This window comes from Malus sylvestris, chromosome 13 (assembly GCF_916048215.2).
Source record: "Malus sylvestris chromosome 13, drMalSylv7.2, whole genome shotgun sequence".
Classification (NCBI taxonomy): domain Eukaryota; kingdom Viridiplantae; phylum Streptophyta; class Magnoliopsida; order Rosales; family Rosaceae; genus Malus; species Malus sylvestris.
This window is the reverse complement of record NC_062272.1, coordinates 3,936,172-3,953,305: the sequence shown is the minus strand read 5'-3', so window position 1 is coordinate 3,953,305 and position 17,134 is coordinate 3,936,172. Positions and strand designations below refer to the sequence as shown.

At 37.9% G+C, this 17,134-nt stretch overlaps 4 protein-coding genes and 1 non-coding gene across 6 annotated transcripts; 3 read left to right on the top strand and 2 right to left on the bottom strand.

The window, feature by feature from the left end:
• Window positions 1-1,205: 1,205 nt before the first annotated feature.
• On the bottom strand, window positions 1,206-4,587 carry LOC126594997 (uncharacterized). Of its 2 annotated transcripts, none has more exons than XM_050261305.1 (10): window positions 4,210-4,587; window positions 3,851-3,945; window positions 3,645-3,742; window positions 3,474-3,523; window positions 3,266-3,361; window positions 3,036-3,125; window positions 2,489-2,581; window positions 2,265-2,360; window positions 1,875-1,940; window positions 1,206-1,667 (listed from the first exon to the last, which is right to left on the bottom strand). In XM_050261305.1, the coding sequence occupies exons 1-10, from the start codon at window positions 4,384-4,386 to the stop codon at window positions 1,512-1,514; spliced, it is 1,017 nt and encodes a 338-aa protein (XP_050117262.1). In that variant the 5' UTR covers window positions 4,387-4,587; the 3' UTR covers window positions 1,206-1,511. The 2 variants fall into 2 exon arrangements, 1 of the variants encoding a protein (XP_050117262.1); XR_007613488.1 differs by having other exon boundaries at window positions 1,464-1,667; window positions 1,779-1,940.
• A 1,430-nt stretch (window positions 4,588-6,017) lies between these two features.
• Window positions 6,018-9,217, top strand: LOC126594996 (uncharacterized). Its single transcript, XM_050261304.1, has 8 exons — window positions 6,018-6,225; window positions 7,004-7,112; window positions 7,183-7,250; window positions 7,339-7,398; window positions 7,491-7,649; window positions 7,901-8,047; window positions 8,367-8,690; window positions 8,804-9,217. Exons 1-8 carry the CDS (start codon window positions 6,097-6,099, stop codon window positions 8,933-8,935), a joined length of 1,128 nt encoding a protein of 375 aa, XP_050117261.1. The 5' UTR covers window positions 6,018-6,096; the 3' UTR covers window positions 8,936-9,217.
• A 1,908-nt stretch (window positions 9,218-11,125) lies between these two features.
• On the top strand, window positions 11,126-14,033 carry LOC126596771 (pentatricopeptide repeat-containing protein At1g69290-like). Its single transcript, XM_050263436.1, has 3 exons — window positions 11,126-11,250; window positions 13,203-13,735; window positions 13,798-14,033. Exons 1-3 carry the CDS (start codon window positions 11,126-11,128, stop codon window positions 14,031-14,033), a joined length of 894 nt encoding a protein of 297 aa, XP_050119393.1.
• Window positions 12,899-12,972, bottom strand: TRNAN-GUU (transfer RNA asparagine (anticodon GUU)). Its single transcript has one exon. It is a non-coding gene; the product is annotated as a tRNA-Asn (tRNA).
• LOC126594995 (LEAF RUST 10 DISEASE-RESISTANCE LOCUS RECEPTOR-LIKE PROTEIN KINASE-like 1.5) lies at window positions 13,036-16,476 on the top strand. The gene is made up of 4 exons (XM_050261303.1): window positions 13,036-14,142; window positions 14,281-15,690; window positions 15,786-15,842; window positions 16,234-16,476. The coding sequence occupies exons 2-4, from the start codon at window positions 14,868-14,870 to the stop codon at window positions 16,302-16,304; spliced, it is 951 nt and encodes a 316-aa protein (XP_050117260.1). The 5' UTR covers window positions 13,036-14,142; window positions 14,281-14,867; the 3' UTR covers window positions 16,305-16,476.
• The last annotated feature ends 658 nt before the right edge of the window (window positions 16,477-17,134 follow it).

Here is a 17,134-nt window from a genome sequence, read left to right as displayed (position 1 = left end):
ATGAGAGGTAAAATCATTGTGTTGTATTATATTGAGTAAATTGTAGCAATGGTCCATCAACTTTAATCAAATTGGAGCAATGATCACTCAACTAAAAATCCATTACCATTAGTCCCTCAACTTATCAAAATGTGTAGCTATAATCATTTTCATCAATTTCGTCAAAATTTTGTCAAAATAAGTTATTTTGGAATAACCATTTATATAATTAGGATCCCTCAACTCATCAAAGTGTGTAATTATGATCATTTTTGTCAACTACGTCAAAAAATTTGTCAAAACAAGTTATGTTGGAATGACCATTGCTACAATTGGATTACAATTAAGGGACAATTTCTCTAATTAAATTAAAGTTGAGGGATCAATGGTAATAAATTCTTAGTTGAGAGACCATATCCGCACGTTTTGATGAGTTGAGGGACCATTGCTCCAATTGAGTTAAAGTTAAAGGACCATAACTACAATTTACTCTATTATATTTAGTACAGCACAGCAGCATATTTGTTGGAAACATGGTTAGAATCCACCAGCTTGTCAAAACTACAAAAACCATCGAATCTGACGTGTACGGCCGAAAAAGTGGAAATAAAGTATGTAACATGTTATTCAGGCTACAGAAGTTGGACCCTTGATAGATGCAGACTCGTGAACCACCCACCAAACAATGTAAGCCACAAAACACTTACATTCTACGGATTTAAGGTTAACTCAAGTTGACGGAGCAGTGTACTCTTACTCGACACCAAATTCCGAATTCTCTTCTGTTTAGCGCCGCGACGATAAAATCCTTTATGCTATTACATTCACCACTTTGCCAATCCTTTTCTCCCACTGTAACTTTTTGTCATTGATGTTGAATTATGCAATTATTGCGGTAGAAAAGAATTAACAATCAAAGATTAAAGGCTCGTTTGGAAGTGCTTCCGTGCTTTTTCATGATTCACTTACATTTTTACTAAAATTTGGTTTCAAAAATATTTTAAACAAAAACTCTTTCATCAATTTTAAAAGCACTTCCAAACGAGTCATGAAAGAAAAAACATCAAAATTCCAAATTAAGAAAAAACTTTGCACAGATAATGCCGGATAGTTAGTTCTGAAAGGTATCTGAAGGCCGTCCATACATATGTAAACATATGTGTGTCACTAGCTAAGGTCAACAAATTCCACTCAGCTACTTAAAGAAGATTCTTAACCACTAGGCGTACACACGCAACTCCTTCTACTTACATATATAGCAGATAGTAATTGAAGATAAATCCTGATACAAAGTTACAATTACTGCCAGTAAAATGGATGCTTTTACATCCATGTTTGCATCTGGGGTTTGTTGTAAAGGATTCGTTTCTATATCCTACTAGTGACCTGAACTGTCTAAGAGATGACACAATTCGGATCCCGGGAACCCGAATGTATGTCTTAAAAGATGCCAACCCACCCCAATTTGTAAAGTATGTATGGCAGGATATGAAATTGTGAATATCATTTAAGAGAAGATGGAAGGTAAACCTTCAAACTTGAGCAATGCATTGGCCTTCTTTGTACTGATCTTGTTGAACAAATTCCACAATCAACTTAGCAGCTGAGCTTGGCTTTTCCACGTGAGGAAGGTGTCCGCATTCTGGTATTTGTCGTAAAATAGCATTTGGCAATTCGCAGTGCAATCTCTGCAGCATACAATATAACGAACCACACGATTATTAACTGTATAGAATATACTCAAAAGGTCAAAAAAAAAAAAAACAAGGAACATTGTGTTCTAGCAACGTTTCCAATACCTGAACGGATTGTTTCAAGGTAATTTTGATCATAAATGGTAGTTGTTTTCGTGTCATGGTCTCTATTTATCCCTATAGAAAGAATTAAAGTATTACCACTCCAAGCTTGCTGCTAATAATCTGGTCATCCTCACCCCATATGATAAGCGTCCTTTGCCTTACCTGTCAAACAAAATGTGGATAACATTATTAAACAATTCATGGGTTTTGGACATTCTATGAGTAGAGCGAACACCCAACTGGCTCAAACTAACGAAAGATTAATTGAATTTATTCCCCTTGGCAACAGATTAAGGACTTATGTGAGTAAAGAATCTAAACCACAATCTCTTTCTCATTTTCCTTTTTTAATCATGTGAATGCCTCTTCATCTTGGCAGAAGAGAACCTCTTTCCTATATGCATGATTGTTTTCCAGAAACTTCTCAAATCTAATGGAAAAAATAAAAAAATAAAAAAAATAAAATAAAATAAAATTCAGACGTACCTGTTCTATCTGGGTACTAACATTATAACCCCCACTCATCATGAAATCCACAGCTGCATCCTCCCACCAAGGAAACAGACAATGCAAGCGGCCAATCTAAATAAATCGCAAGAAACACCAGAGTAAGATCTCTCCACCCTTAGAAATCCTACAAGTACGGGAATATTTAACTGTAACATTCATCTATATAAATATTGCATAAATTTCGAAATAGAACCCCTTACATTAGCCCAATCTAAACTGGTAGCAAGTGATATGCCACTGAAGCTCAAAAAGTTTGCATAGATGCGCAGTGGGAGACTCTTCAGTATATACACCTGGGCCAGAAAAGTGCCTGTCGTCATTGTAATGATGACATCACATGCACATGCTCATATAAACAGTCACAAGAATGTATCAAGAAAAATATTCCTATGCTAAAGCAAAAGGATTATGAGATAATAAGCCTCATTTGGTTGATTTTGATAGGGATGGTTCAACTGGCATAAAGTTCAACGGCATGACAAATACAGAGAAATTCAATGGAAATAGCAACTTAATTAGGTCAGACTTAATCGTGACTGAATTAGATATCAAGGATATAGTTCAACTGAACATCACATAAAAAAGGGAGGCCCCAAAATAAATAAGATCATAAATGGCCTTTGCAACGAGCACAGTGTCACAGATATTATAGCCTCGAAGAGCACATGATCTTAACAGAAACATGGTGAAAGTACCATGTAGACAACAAGGAATTTGAGAAATTAGTGAGTTGAGCTAAACACTCACTCCAGCATAGGCTAACATTTTAGGCATGGTTGCTAGATTTCCCGTGCCTTCTGTATACACACTTGCATCAACCAACACCAGCCTTTCGACCTGAAAACGTAAGGTAAAATTTTCAAACTTTCATGGAACACTGCAGACGCTAACAACCCTGTCCAATGCATCAGTTGTAATTTCTTTCCGAATGAATCTATACTGCATAATTCTAAGATAAAAAAGGAGAGAGCACTTACCGCTTCTGGATGGCTGACTGCAAAGTCAATTGCAACAGCAGCACCAAGGCTTGGTCCAACCAATATCATTGGCCTCTTAATGTAGGATTTCCAAAGCTGTCGCGAAATTTAAACAAAAAATTGCTAGTCTGATCAACAATTCACAAAATTATCTTCATACAGAAATTAACTCCAATGACAAAATGTAGTAAGAAATCATAAAATGTACCTGAAAAAAATGCTCACGCTTAGAGACCACATTGCAGGAGGGAAGTCTTTCTATCACATGCGAAGCAAAAATTGCAAAAAAGGAATGAAAGTTATTAAAAAGGTATCAAACATAAACGTGAAAGCAATTAAACAAATCCCTTTTGGGTCTCAAGCAATTGAAGGAGCAAACCTAAATCGGAGAAACCCCAACCAAGAATGTCAACAGCCCAAGTCTCCAATCCCGCTTCCTCGAGCAATGGATAAGTATATCTCCATTCTAAACAGGAGCTGAATAATAAGAGGCAATGAACTCCAAAGGTTTACAAGAGAAAAAAACACAAATATCAAAAACAGAAATTGAATTTACTTTAACAATGGGAGTTATTAGTAAAAGACCTGTCAAAACCATGGAGAAGAACCACGGGACTCGTCTCGCTCTGCACTAATGGCTTCACACAACTACTCATCACACTATTCTCTCCAAAACTCACCTGCATTGATATTGGCAAGGCATCCGTATATATTAAAGCTTACATTTTTAACAAGGCGAAGTTTTAAATTACTCGAATCTACGAGAAGTGAGATTGAAACTTGGGTGCAAAGGGGACGGCCACGCTGCTTAACAACTGGCCTAAGTTCCTAACCCATGGAAATTAAACATTATTACCCAAAACAAAGTGGCTAAATTAAATACTACAGTCTACATTGATAACAGAAAACTGACGAAATTGAAGGGAGAGCTAGGGTTAGCTTACGGGTAGCCTTTCAATTCGGGCGGCGAGCTTGCGGGCAAACGGGTCTTTGATCTTTTCGACCTCTTTGGGAAGGAAAGAAGGGAACCCGGCAGCGGCGGAGGGAACCCTGAACCGCCTTTTGATTTGGACCGTGCATTTCGCGGCAATGGGTGTGGAGCAGCCTGTGAGAGTTAGCATGTTGTGTCACCTGCGGGTGAGTTTAATATCCGGCGGAGGAAGAACGCCGCTTGCAGTGGTTTGTTTGGCTGTAGTATCGATACTCTTTATCCCGATAAAGAGGATGGTCTGGGTGGTCTCTTTTGCGTGTGCGTGGCGGGAGCTTCTTGTGAATCCGGTGCGTTTCGAGATCGTGTCGATTGGAGATTGGAAATGACAAAGAGAATTTATAAATGAAAAGGTCCCCATTAAAATTAAGAGGAAATTGTACGAATAGTCCATCAATTTTAATCCAATTAGAGTAATGGTCTATTAACTAAAATTTTGTGACTATTAGTCTTTTAACTCATCAAAACGTATAGCTGTGGTCTTTTTCGTTAACTCTAGAAATTTCGTCAAAATGAATCACGTGTCATGCAGACTAAATCAAAGGGGCAAATAAAAAAAACTAAATGAGAAAATTACAGCAATAGCCCTCAACTGTAACCCAATTATAATAATGGTTTCTCAATTTTAACCCAATTGTAGTAATGGTCTTTTCACCATGACTCATTTTGATGGAAGTTCTGACGGAGTTGACGAAATGACTATAGCTACACATTTTGAAGAGTTAAGGGATTAATGGTCACATAGTTTTAGTTGAGAGACCATTACTCTAATTTGGCTAAAATTAAAGACCATTGCTACCATTTTTAATAAAAAAGAACATCAAAACAATCTCAAAACCAAGCAAAATGCGTCCTAAAAATATCGGTTCAAATTAATGTTGACCCACAACATCAAGAGTTCAATCGTATACTAACATTGCATACGGTAACGGAGTTAAAAAAATTATTAGGAGTGGGATATACAAACTCTTTTTTTTTTCCGTCAGCCAAAGTAAATAACATTAATTAATGCTTTAATTTAGTTTCAAGTAAAGTTTTTTTAATGAGACAACAATTATGGTTTGTTACGCACCTATTAAAAATGGGTATACTTTATTAACTCGAGGGTGCTAGGAGCACTTAAAATGACCTCGGCATGATGATAAATCTCTCAACCCCGTAACTTAATTCTTTAAACAACGATCACTTTGCTCTAGAAAGCAACATTACAAGACTAATGCTTCAAAATGCAAGCGTTCAAGAAATATATTTTATGTCTTGTAAAGTGATGCATAAGCGCTGATGCATTTAAGTGCAAACCTTTCGAGTACAGAATAATTTAAAGTAAATACAAAATAATAAAAATCAACTACTTACTGTCAACCAAGCATAAGAATCAACCCATACTAATTAACCTCTAAATTGTTTAGAATAATGCTAAAAAGATTAAATTTAATAAATTAAATTTGTGACGTTATTTAGTTTTCAAACTAGCACTACCCAACTATTTGATAAAATTATAACAAATATAAAAGTAATCAGGATGAAAAAAGAATTTTTCTATAAAAAACTAAAAATATTTTTATAAAATTAAACGTCCTTTTCCTTTTCGCCTGTTAACCGATACCGCAAGAAAGCCGTTGCTACGGCGAAATCGCGCCAAACTTACACACGAATTTTCGGGGAAACAACTCGACCACTTAACGATGCTCCACGTGTATTCACGCTTCATCAGACGGCCATTATTCATCAAGTCGATTCACATTTCCAATACCGACTCAATTCACGCTTGAAATGCACAGAAAAAGAGACAAGGAGGAGAGAAAGAAAGCGTGAGAGCACAGACAGAGAGCGAGAGAGAGCCATGGATCCAAACCAGCAGAGACCAGGAATTCCACCAAATCGCCCTCAGCCACCACCTCAAGGCGGCGGCGGCGACTCCTCGGCCATTCTCTTTGTCCTCTTCGCTTTCCTCGCCATTTTTTTCGCCGTGGTAACCCCTCACACTTTATACTTTGCTCTCCAACTCAGAAGTACTAGGTCTTCTTTTCTTACTGCTAATTTGCTTTATATTTCTTCGATATTCGTTTGTTTCATCGCATCTTTAGGGTCTTTCTTCGAGCTTAATCCATCGCTTGATATGCAGTACTAACTCAATTGTTCATCAATTTGTTTCACTTTTAGGTTTTATTATGGTTAAGTAATTCCTCGATGTCAAGTATCATGTATCTGTTCTTGATTTCAACTGAATGCATATATTTGTGTTAAAGTATTAATTTCGGTTTTTTTACAGTTTCGTAATGCGTTCTTTTGTCATGTCATTAATGGTTATCTGTTTGCTAAGCATGATTGTGTGCATTAAAATGCATCTGGTGACTTCATTAATCCTCTGTCTAATATTTGTATTAGTTGATTGAGAATTAGAGTTACTCGATATCCCAATAATGCATCGAATTGAAGGTTTTTTCTTGGAATTTCTCGTATTCAGCTACCTCAATTGTCTAATGTGGAAACTAAGATTGTTTCATTCATGGTATTGACTTGTAGAAGCAAGTACCTCAAACAATTATGATTGTTAGTTGTAGCATTTGGCTTAAGACACGTGTTCATAACGATTTGTTCAGGTTAATGGATGAATCATGGGGAAACCCTCTGTAATGATAGTTGCAATAGACTTGGATTGTATTTTTACTAAATATTATGATATGCTAGCCGGGGAACTTCGATTAGTATGCTAAATTCTTAAAACTGGGACGTCTTGATGTTTACAGACCGTTCTTCCAACATCATCAACTATATCAATTCTGCACCAAGTCCCAGAAGGTCATGTTGGGGTATATTGGAGAGGAGGCGCTCTTCTGAAGACAATTACAGATCCAGGTGATGTGCATTGAGAAGTTGCTTGCATAGGGCCTTAACTTTGCCTGCTTCTCATTATTTCAAATTTCAGGTTTTCATCTCAAGCTGCCTCTGGTCACCCATTTTGAACCCGTTCAAGTGACCCTGCAGACTGATCAGGTAACTTTGGTAATCCATGTTTGGAAGATTGAAGATTTTGTCTTTCCATTCATTATAGTTTTGAAAGCTTCTGTTAGCAACATTGTAGGTAAGGGATATTCCATGTGGTACAAAAGGGGGTGTCATGATCAATTTTGAGAAGATTGAGGTAAGGCTATGCAATGTTATTCTTTAGCATTGCGTGAAGTCGGATATCTAATATCCCCAATGTGCATGCACTAATTAGGATGCATTTTTCAGGTCGTAAATCGGCTTCGTAAGGAATTTGTGTACGAGACGCTTCTCAATTATGGCGTGCAATATGACAATACATGGATATATGACAAAATTCATCATGAGATCAATCAGTTCTGCAGCTCACATTCTCTTCAAGAAGTGTATATTGATGTGTTCGATCAGGTAAGGTGGAATGCAAATGAGTCTCACATTTTTTCATCTGTAATATCTGTAGACTCTATGCATCCTGCCCGATACATACATGAGTAGCATACATTTTTTTCTTCTCTTTGTAATGTAAACTGAGGGTTGTCGCATATGTATCGAAAAATTGTTTTAATGAGCTAGTTTGTTGTATTATATTTGTGGCTTGAATTCTTTTTTTAGTTATATCCAAAGTCTCAATCGTCTGTCAACAAAACATACTCTTTCAGATTGATGAACAGATGAAAGAAGCCCTTCAAGGTGACTGTACCCGCTATGCTCCAGGCATTGAAATCATCAATGTCCGTGTTACAAAGCCAACCATCCCGGAGAGTATAAGACGTAACTTTGAGCAAATGGAGGAGGAGCGCACCAAGGTAAAAGATAAAAAAGAGTTCATTGTATTATCCGTAATTCTGATGCAAACAATAAATGATTTAAACTATATATTCTGATTTTTACTTCCTGCTTTTTAGACATTTTGTTGAATTTACAATTTCGTGTCACACAATTTGCCCAAATATTGAGATTTTTATATCCAGTTTTACTCAAATTACTCTTCCCGTCTTCCAAGTACTTGATGCCCAAACATCGGATAGGCTTTAGAACAAAAAGTGTCATAAGATTTTTAGGCTACCCTTTCTTTAGTGTTACAGCATTCTTTGTTATATCATGACTGTTGGGGCTACTCTGTAGGTCTTAATTGCTATAGAGAGACAGAGAGTAGTGGAGAAAGAGGCAGAAACCAAGAAGAAGATGGCTATCAGCGAGGCTGAGAAGAACGCCAATGTCAGTAAGATTCTTATGGAACAAAAGTTGACGGAGAAGGACAGTGCCAGGAGGCAGCAGGAGATTGACAATCGGATGTACACAGCTCGGGAAATGAGCCTCGCGGATGCTGATTTCTATAAAGTCATGAAGGAAGCTGAAGCAAACAAGTTGAAGCTTACTCCACAGTTTCTTGAGCTTAAATTCATCGACGCCATTGCTGATAATACTAAGATTTTCTTCGGAGACAAGGTTGCTCTGTCTCTGTCTCTCTTTCTATATATATATATCTTTTATGTGCGCTTTTGTTACTTGTATTTGCGTGTTTGTACAAAACAGTACTCAGTAGTGAGTTTGCTGTGCAGGTTCCCAATATGATTCTGGATCAGAGGTTGCTGGGGAACTTCTTACAGGTGCCGACAGAGGTATCGAAAGAAGCGTCCGTGGAAGCTAACTCAGAAGGTGGTGAGGACAATCCAGAAGTCCAAACGGTCTGATGTAATTCCTATTCCTCGAGTTTGGATAGGTACATAACACACATAACACAATAGTGAGAAAGAAACTAGACTTTTGCAGCAAAATTTGTTTCGATTTTTATCTGCGGTTAAATGTCCGCATTTGATTCTTTATTTGCTTCTTAGTCCTCGTTTGGTGTGTTGGCCTGAACATGAGGTGCCACTCGTATGGTACCTTATTAGCATACTTAACAAGGTAATGTATGAGTGATAATGATAGTGTACAGGGTATTGGGTTTTTATTCATGCGTTACTGGTTTGAAACTCCACTCCTCTAAATTATTGTAATAGTTTCGAAAATGATAGCGTAAATGGTGTTATTGTTCACTCATGTTCGAAACTCCCTTTCACTAAATTATTGTAATAGTTTTGAAAATTATAGTGTAGAGCATGTTGATCTTTATTTATGCGTTAATGGTTTGAAACTCTTTTACTCTAAATTATCGAAATAGTTTTCGAACTAAATTAAAAAAAAAAAAGGAGTGACAATGATAGATAGACATGGTGAAAAGTCATATCAAAGCATACAAATTTGGTAACCATTGAAGTGACATATATCGAAATTTTGCCTATGGTATGTTGATGAAAGTCTTGTGAGCGGGTAGGTTGTAATGTGTAAATTAACGTATGTAAACTCAGTCATTCATTGAAGTGGTACATCTCGAGGAATGAGGATTCTTTTCGGATTCTTTTTGTGAAAATTTTAAGAATTCTCATATTTTAGTTGTCCAAATGATTTTTTTATCATACAGTGTACGATAAATGATTAAAATGTGAGAATATTTAAAATTCCCCGTTTGGATTGGGATGGGACCAAATCCCATCTTGAGATCTTCTTCTTTTGTTGTTTTAAGCGCTACTGTTCATACAGACACATGTCCGGATAGTTTTGTAATTGGAAAATTCCAATTTGGGATGCGGAATTGACGCGTAACGACAAAGTGCTCGCAGAATGCAGGTGTTAATATGAAGTTTTGTGACGATGTAGCATGACACGTACTGGCTACTTGTAAAATGTTCTTGCTTTTATCCACTATATTCGCAGCTATGGGAAGTCTGATTTGAAAGAAAGTAATTAGAACTAGATGCGTCATCTTTAAAATCTTTTTTTAGATTAAACATTTGTTGCCGAATCAGTTATGTGTATCTTTATAAGAAGTATTTTAAGTATTTTCTTTTTTTTTAGAATTAATTTGTATTAAAAAATATTTGTATTAAAATACTTTTAATCATTTTAAAAACAGTTTAAAACCCGCTCATAAATGTGTAATTAAATCTTTAAAAAGTAACAAATATATAGTCTCCATAATTCAAAAATGAAGCACTTATATTAAAAAGTTATTATTTCTATTCAAGAAGGTACATTTGGATGGGAATAATTCTACATTATACATTTTCCATGCTTGAAGTCTTTCTACTCTAAACACTTTGAATTTTTATTGAAAATCTAAGTGATTTCACGAAGAAGCATGTGCTCTAGAAAATGCTTCTACAAGCTAAATTTTTATATCAAACACCATTAAAATGTTTTTAGTTATTAGACAACGTTTTTAATCCTAGGCAGGTCGTGAGTATAATACTAAGGCCATCTCCAACCAAATGAGGGCCAAATGACTCCCTTTAACCCTATAGTCTTGCAATAAATTATATTTTAATGAACATTGGCATGCTATATTTTATAGGAAGATTATATTCATACATCCCAAATTATTTCTCACTCTTTTAATTTTTTATACCATCCCTAACTGAGGGTGCCAAAGAGTCATATGCTAAACATAGCCCTTTAACAAAAAGTCATCTCCAACTTAGGGGGCCAAAAGGTCATAGGCCAAACGTAATTTGTTATTTTAATTGAATTGATATGGTTAATTAAATTAAAATACCATATTAAAATAAAGTTTTTGAACATATTTTGAGTGCTACTTGTCCCCAAAATGAATAAGCATATGGATTTTTTATCTTTGTATAATCTCAATAATTTTTTAATAGAATTATGAGTGACATGTGTCGCTAACGTGAGTAACTCTCCATATTTCTTATTTTTGTGTAATCTTAATAATTTTTTCGGATATGATTTCGAGTGACACATGTTGCTAAAGTGAGCAACTCTCCAGATTTCTTATATTTATGTAATCTTAATCATTTTTCTGATAGGAAGATAAATGGGCGCATATGAGACGAGAAGATGAGGAGTCCGATGAAGAAGATGAAGCATGGCGCAACACAACATATATGGTAGCAATGGCTGGGTCATGGCGTGTGAGGAAACTGAAGAACAACCTCAATGGGATGACTCTGTTGGTGGTCACTCTTACAAACCACAAAATAGAAAGATTGCACATGAGACTCTGATGAACAACTACTTCAACTCCAACTCAGTGTACACAAAAGAGGATTTTAAACGTCGCTTCCGGATGAGGCATCGTGTCTTCGAGCGCTTACTTCATGATGTCCAACATGTCAATCCATACTTTTGACAAAAGATGGATAGAGTAGGCCGCCCTGGTTTCTCACCTCATCAAAAGGTTACTATTGCACTCTAAATGATAGCCTATGCCTCCCCAGTTGATGCAAAAATATATGATAGGCTTAATTTGCGTTTAGATCCAATAACTGGTAATATATCTTTAAATGAGTACGTGAGGTGTCATAGGATGATATGTTTGCATGCCACAAACAAATACCTACAACATGATTTGTTCCACATCTTTGGGCCAAAAGAACAATGGAGTATGCGTTTAAGTTTTATGTTGTTAAATGTTTTGTTCAATGTTGTTTAAGTTTGAATAACTCCCCCAAGTAGTACTAGGGTGGAGATTGTGTTGTTTTTCATCTTGAAGAACAACTCTCGTGGTTCCGAAGATTCGGTGGAGTGGCGTCTTCGTAGAACTCATAGGACTTTTTGGACGTACGAGTCTAAACACATTCACTTGTTTGAGAACTACCCTTGACACTATTTTCCAAGACCCATCTATAAGCCCGGCAAAAGGCTTCATCTTCTTTTCGGGTCAAAACCATTCTTTTCATTGCAGATGTAGTCATTTGAAAATTATTGAAAAAATTAATGAAAAAATTATTGGAAGATGTAAGAAAATAGAATGTGAAGAATTGAAATAAAATGAGATAAGATAGTATGGAATTGTGAAAAGTATGTGAGAAATGGTGTAGGAATGACTTAACTATTTATAAAAAATAATTCAAATTCCAATGGTAACTAGACGATAGCATGACATCAGCTAGCCATTGTTAGCTTGCATCATGTTAACACAAGGTAGCCGTTGCCATTCAAATGGGCTGAGCTGGAGAGCTGGCAAAATGTCGAGCTTGACATTTTGGCACTGAAGGGTTGGCAAAATGTCAAGTTTGACATTCTAGCATTGAAGGGCTGGCAAAATGTCAAGCTTGACATTCTGGTGGTGGAGAGTTGGGCTGGTTGGCTGGAAATGGCCAACACGCTGGCCTAATTTAGCGGGTTTTGGCCTGGTAGGGCCCACAAGCCCTTTGGCCTAACTCTCGGTTGGAGACAATTTTTGTGTCATTCCGAGCTATTTTTAGCCTTATGACCATTTGGACGGGTCGGTTGGAGATAGCCTAAAAATGACGTTAGTCATAAAGCTTTTTACTTAAAAGGGAAATAAAATAAACAACGCTTTTAATCCTAAGCAAACCGTCAATAGAATACTAAAAAGGGCGTAAGTCAGAAAGCGTCACAACGCTTTTAATCCTAGCATGCCGTGAGTAGAATACTAAAAAGGGCGTGAGTCAGAAAGCATTTAACTTAAAAAGGGAAATAAAAAAAGCCCTAGCAAACCGTGAGTAGAATACTAAAAAGGGCGTGAGTCAGAAAGCGTTTAACTTAAAAAGGGAAATAAAAAAAGCGTGAGTAGAATACTAAAGAGGGCGTGAGTCAGAAAGCGTTTAACTTAAAAAGGGAAATAAAAAAAGCGCTAGAAGGAGGGTTCGAACCTCCGACCTTGTGGTTAACAGCCACACGCTCTAACCAGCTGAGCTATTCCAGCAATTGAGAGTGTGTTCTACATACAAATATTTACATTTTGACTAAACACCAGTAATACATACCTTGTAAAGGAGCTGAAAACCAAATTCAAGTTCCTGGAGATTATGAGCTCTCTACTAAACCACAGCACGAGGAAGAAGAGAAAGTTTGAATCTTTGGAATTTGGAGTTTGGATGAGAGATTGTGGAGAAAACTAGAAGCTCTCACTCTCCTTCTCCTCCTTCCACACAGAAGAGGAAGAGCCTTCTCCTCAACACCTGAAATCCCAACCCTCTACTCCTTCCTCCAACCTTCAATCTTTGCCCTCAAGAGGGCCCCACCTCCCTCTTCCTCCCTCCAGTCCCACAGCGACCTCCCAACCCCGCCGCCCGAAACCCTGACCCCCGACCACATCGCCGCCCTCGAGACCGCCCTCCACAAGTCCCTCATAACCCACAAGATTGATGCGGCCTGGAAGTCCTTCAAGACCGTCACCGGCACCTCCGCCTTCCCCAGTAAGTCGCTCACCAATTCTCTAATTACCCATTTGTCCTCGCTCGGGGACACTCACAATCTCAAGAGGGCTTTTGCCACCACTGTTTATGTCGTGGATAAAAACCCAGGATATTTGGAGTTTAAAACTGTTGGGTTTGTGCTGGATGCTATGAAATGTGCCAATACTGCTGCCCCTGCTTTTGCTTTGGTTAAATGCATGTTCAAGAACCGGTTTTTCTTGCCTTTTAGTGTGTTGGGCAATGTACTTGTTGAGATCAGTAGGGAAAATGGTAACTTTGTCGCGTTCTTACGGGTTTCTGAAGAGAATTGTAGGATTGCTTTGGATGAGAAGTTGGACTTTTTGAACCCGGTTTGGCTGCTTGTAATGCGGCGTTGGAGGGGTGTTGTCGTGAGCTTGAATCGTTGAGTGATGCCGAAAAAGCTGTTGAAACGATTGCGGTTTTGGGGATTGGGCCTGATGAGTCGAGTTCTGGTTTTCTTGCTCATTTGTATGCATTGAAGGGTGGGTTTCGTTTTTCGGATAAAAGGGTGTTTCGGAGCAGTTTGATTAATGGCTATGTTAAGTGATGGAGATGGCGAATGTCTGAGTGATGGAGATGGCGAATGTCTGAGTGATGGAGATGGCGAATGTCTGAATTTGGGTGAAGAAACTCGCAAGGCCGACATTGGTATCCAAGTACATAAATTTCACTACTTTTTTTTCCAAATCATCTTAGTTTCTGTGTAATTATTTGCGAAGTAATGGCTGAATATTAATATGATTTTAAGCAATCGACGAGCAGTTCAGACGCACACTTGCCTTGATTTATTGCAGTGGGATCACCTTCAGTCCTCTGTTCATTTTCATACTGCATTTGCATGTGCTGGTAGCAGTGTAAAAGGCTGTGAAAGCAATCAGCATCGTCCTTGGTGGGGCTGACATACCGCGTCATATTGGTAAGCCGAAACAGAAACTTGTTCACACACTCGAGCACCTTCTCTTGTAGTTTATGGAGTTGATTTCCCTCCTTGTCTACATCCTTTTGAAAATGGGAGTTTTAACGAAACATTCTCGCTATTGTTTATTTTTAACGAAAAAGACATTTTAACTTTAAAAAATCACTTTTAGTACTATTCACTTACAATATTTTTTTGTTCTTTTGATTAAAACTCAAAGTTTTCGAGTTATTTTCATTAGTTTTCTTTTGAAAATCCATATTGCTTCATAGCTATAACCCACAAGAAAACAGAGGCTCTGCTTTTTAGGAAGAAAAATTAGGTAGGGCACCGAAAAGAACACTTTCTTCTGTCCTCCTTGACAAATAAAACTTTATCATGTGAAAGTTGAAACTCTTCTTGCATTACTTTGCTCTCGTGTCTTCATTTGAACATCTCCAACTCCTCCAAAACCCTTCTTCTCCTATGCCGCCGTCGGCCTCAGAAACCCTACTTCTCATCGCCATTTTCTTCTTGCTTCCTCTGGACACCCTCTCGTCCATCATCCACGCAGGCCATGCCATCCCTCTCACTGGTATGTGTGAGGACGCATGCGGTGCAATCCCAGTAAAGTTCCCATTTGGTACCGGATTTGGTTGCGGCCACCCTGAATTTGTCAGATACATCAAATGCAGCTCAGGAACACTTCAATTCTCCACCGGAACCGGCATCTACACCATTTCCTCCATAGACTACAACAGCAACACCATCATTGTCACAGATCCACTCATGTCAACATGTTCCTCCATGCAAAATTCAGGTAGTTTTAGCTTGGACAAGTCCAGTCCTTTCACTATAGGAGAGCAAAACATCTTCGTTTTGCTCGGCTGCTCAACGACATCCCCGGTGTTTGATCCAAACGAAGACTTGTGTGACACTGGATCCGGTACCCGGGTGTGTAGAGGGTTGTACTCTTGCAAGGGGGTTGCCGGCATTGGACTGCCACAGAATGCGCCGATTTCCACCTGTTGTGTTTATGATTCTGAAATCGTGGTTGGCTCAGGTTATGCACTGGATCTTCCAAAGCTCCAGTGCTCTTCTTATACATCAGTTTACGAGTTTGGAGACGAAGGCGATCCGACGAAATGGAGATTTGGGATTTCTTTGCAATATAATGATTCTTACCACACAAATAAATGCAAGGATTGTGAAACCAGTGGAGGGATTTGTGGATTTGCTGGTTTGGATCAGTCATTTGCTTGTATTTGCAGGAGTGGTGTTAACACCACCACTAATTGTTTTGGGCGAGGTCAGTAATTAATTATTGCAATTATTAGGTGATTTAGTTCAATTAAACTAATTAATTATCTCTGGTTAATGCTTTTGAACTTCTGATATGATTAGGGTACGCTTGGAGTGGGGCAGTGGATCTGGATTTTCAAGTTAACACCATTATTGGCGGTACCTTTTTTGACTTTCTTTGTTTGATGTTTCACCTTTCCTCACAAAAAGTCTCTTTTCGCAAAGGGGCTGATTGTCTGCCCTTCCATTATCATACCCTTCCCAACCCTTTTTACATTGTGCGATCACGATTAAATCACATCAAGTTAATGTAGTTTAACCGTAATCGCACAAATAGAAGAGGACGAGAAGGGCATAGTAAAAGGAGGACGGACAATCTGCCTCTTTGGCAAAAGCATTTACCTTTAATGTCTGCTTCTCTTGTTATTTGCGTAATTATATAACGTTCCTCTCACAATGACTCGTCATAACTCACGGTCATGTAAGAGGCGACGACAGAATTGTATACAACCGTTATATGCGAGAACTTTACCTCAATTTTTGGTTGCAGGACTTTTGCTCTCGTTGGCGTTGCTATTTTTATGTAATCAGCAGATAGAGCTCCAAGACCTGCTGCTGTAGTTACTTTTGGGGAAGGCAGTAGGGATATGGATGGCACCTGTAATATGTGTTTACATATGCAATTTATTTGTTCATCTTCTAGATATTGAATTGATGTAATCTCACGTCCTTCCTAGTTCCTACGAAGGAATTTGACCAAAAAAATGCAAACTTAAAATCCGTTACGCTTTCAGTGGTTCTTTTACTCTTCCTTTGAAGAAAGTATGTCCTGGATCTAACTATATGACCACGTCATCCATCCAACCATCCCCGGGCCCGTTGCCGTCCGAGTCCGACTGCCGCTCCCCCTTAGCTGGGAGAGAAAGAAGGCGGAGAGACAATTGCATAAAATAAAGAGAGTAGAAATAAATCTGTTGTATTTTAAATGTTTTTTTTTATGTCCCCAATCACGTTTGGAGAGTGGTAGGTAGAAAGCACACCTATCAAATCTGGCAGCTTTGCTTGAAATGCAGGGCATTAACAAAGCTAATTGGAAGATAAGTGGGTGAAAGGTTCATTATCGCTTACCATAAGCTTCCAAGTACGTCTTATGTCCTTGGGTTAATCGGATAAATTTTGCCCCATCCGCCCCCCGATTAGCAAATCATCACCTTGAAGTTACACAAACCATTCCTCTTTTATCTATTCCTACATGAAAATGGAATCTTAAAATATTCCTCCCTAATTTGGGATCTTAAATGTTCCCATCTGAATTTGGAATCCAAATTCATCAAGAAAAAGTTAGATACTACCTGAAATTGGTTGTCCTAATTCCTCAAGTAAAACCTAATTTCCTACTTCCACCTGCATGCATGCGAACACTATATAATAACGACATCAGCTATCGTCAA

Excerpts from the sequence above, each read along its gene's own strand:
- LOC126596771 (XM_050263436.1), top strand. The coding sequence starts at position 11,126 with ATGAGACGAGAAGATGAGGAGTCCGATGAAGAAGATGAAGCATGGCGC. Across the intron at positions 11,251-13,202 it reads AACCTCAATGGGATGACTCT|AAGAGGAAGAGCCTTCTCCT; the intron begins GTTGGTGGTCAC and ends CCTTCCACACAG. Across the intron at positions 13,736-13,797 it reads TGAGATCAGTAGGGAAAATG|TTGGACTTTTTGAACCCGGT; the intron begins GTAACTTTGTCG and ends TTGGATGAGAAG.
- LOC126594996 (XM_050261304.1), top strand. The coding sequence starts at position 6,097 with ATGGATCCAAACCAGCAGAGACCAGGAATTCCACCAAATCGCCCTCAG. Across the intron at positions 7,650-7,900 it reads ATATTGATGTGTTCGATCAG|ATTGATGAACAGATGAAAGA; the intron begins GTAAGGTGGAAT and ends ATACTCTTTCAG. Across the intron at positions 8,048-8,366 it reads TGGAGGAGGAGCGCACCAAG|GTCTTAATTGCTATAGAGAG; the intron begins GTAAAAGATAAA and ends GCTACTCTGTAG.
- LOC126594995 (XM_050261303.1), top strand. The coding sequence starts at position 14,868 with ATGCCGCCGTCGGCCTCAGAAACCCTACTTCTCATCGCCATTTTCTTC. Across the intron at positions 15,691-15,785 it reads CACTAATTGTTTTGGGCGAG|GGTACGCTTGGAGTGGGGCA; the intron begins GTCAGTAATTAA and ends TGATATGATTAG. Across the intron at positions 15,843-16,233 it reads AGTTAACACCATTATTGGCG|GACTTTTGCTCTCGTTGGCG; the intron begins GTACCTTTTTTG and ends TTTTGGTTGCAG.
- LOC126594997 (XM_050261305.1), bottom strand. The coding sequence starts at position 4,386 with ATGCTAACTCTCACAGGCTGCTCCACACCCATTGCCGCGAAATGCACG. Across the intron at positions 3,126-3,265 it reads CAGTCAGCCATCCAGAAGCG|GTCGAAAGGCTGGTGTTGGT; the intron begins GTAAGTGCTCTC and ends TTACGTTTTCAG. Across the intron at positions 1,668-1,874 it reads TTAGCAGCAAGCTTGGAGTG|AGATTGCACTGCGAATTGCC; the intron begins GTAATACTTTAA and ends TGTATGCTGCAG.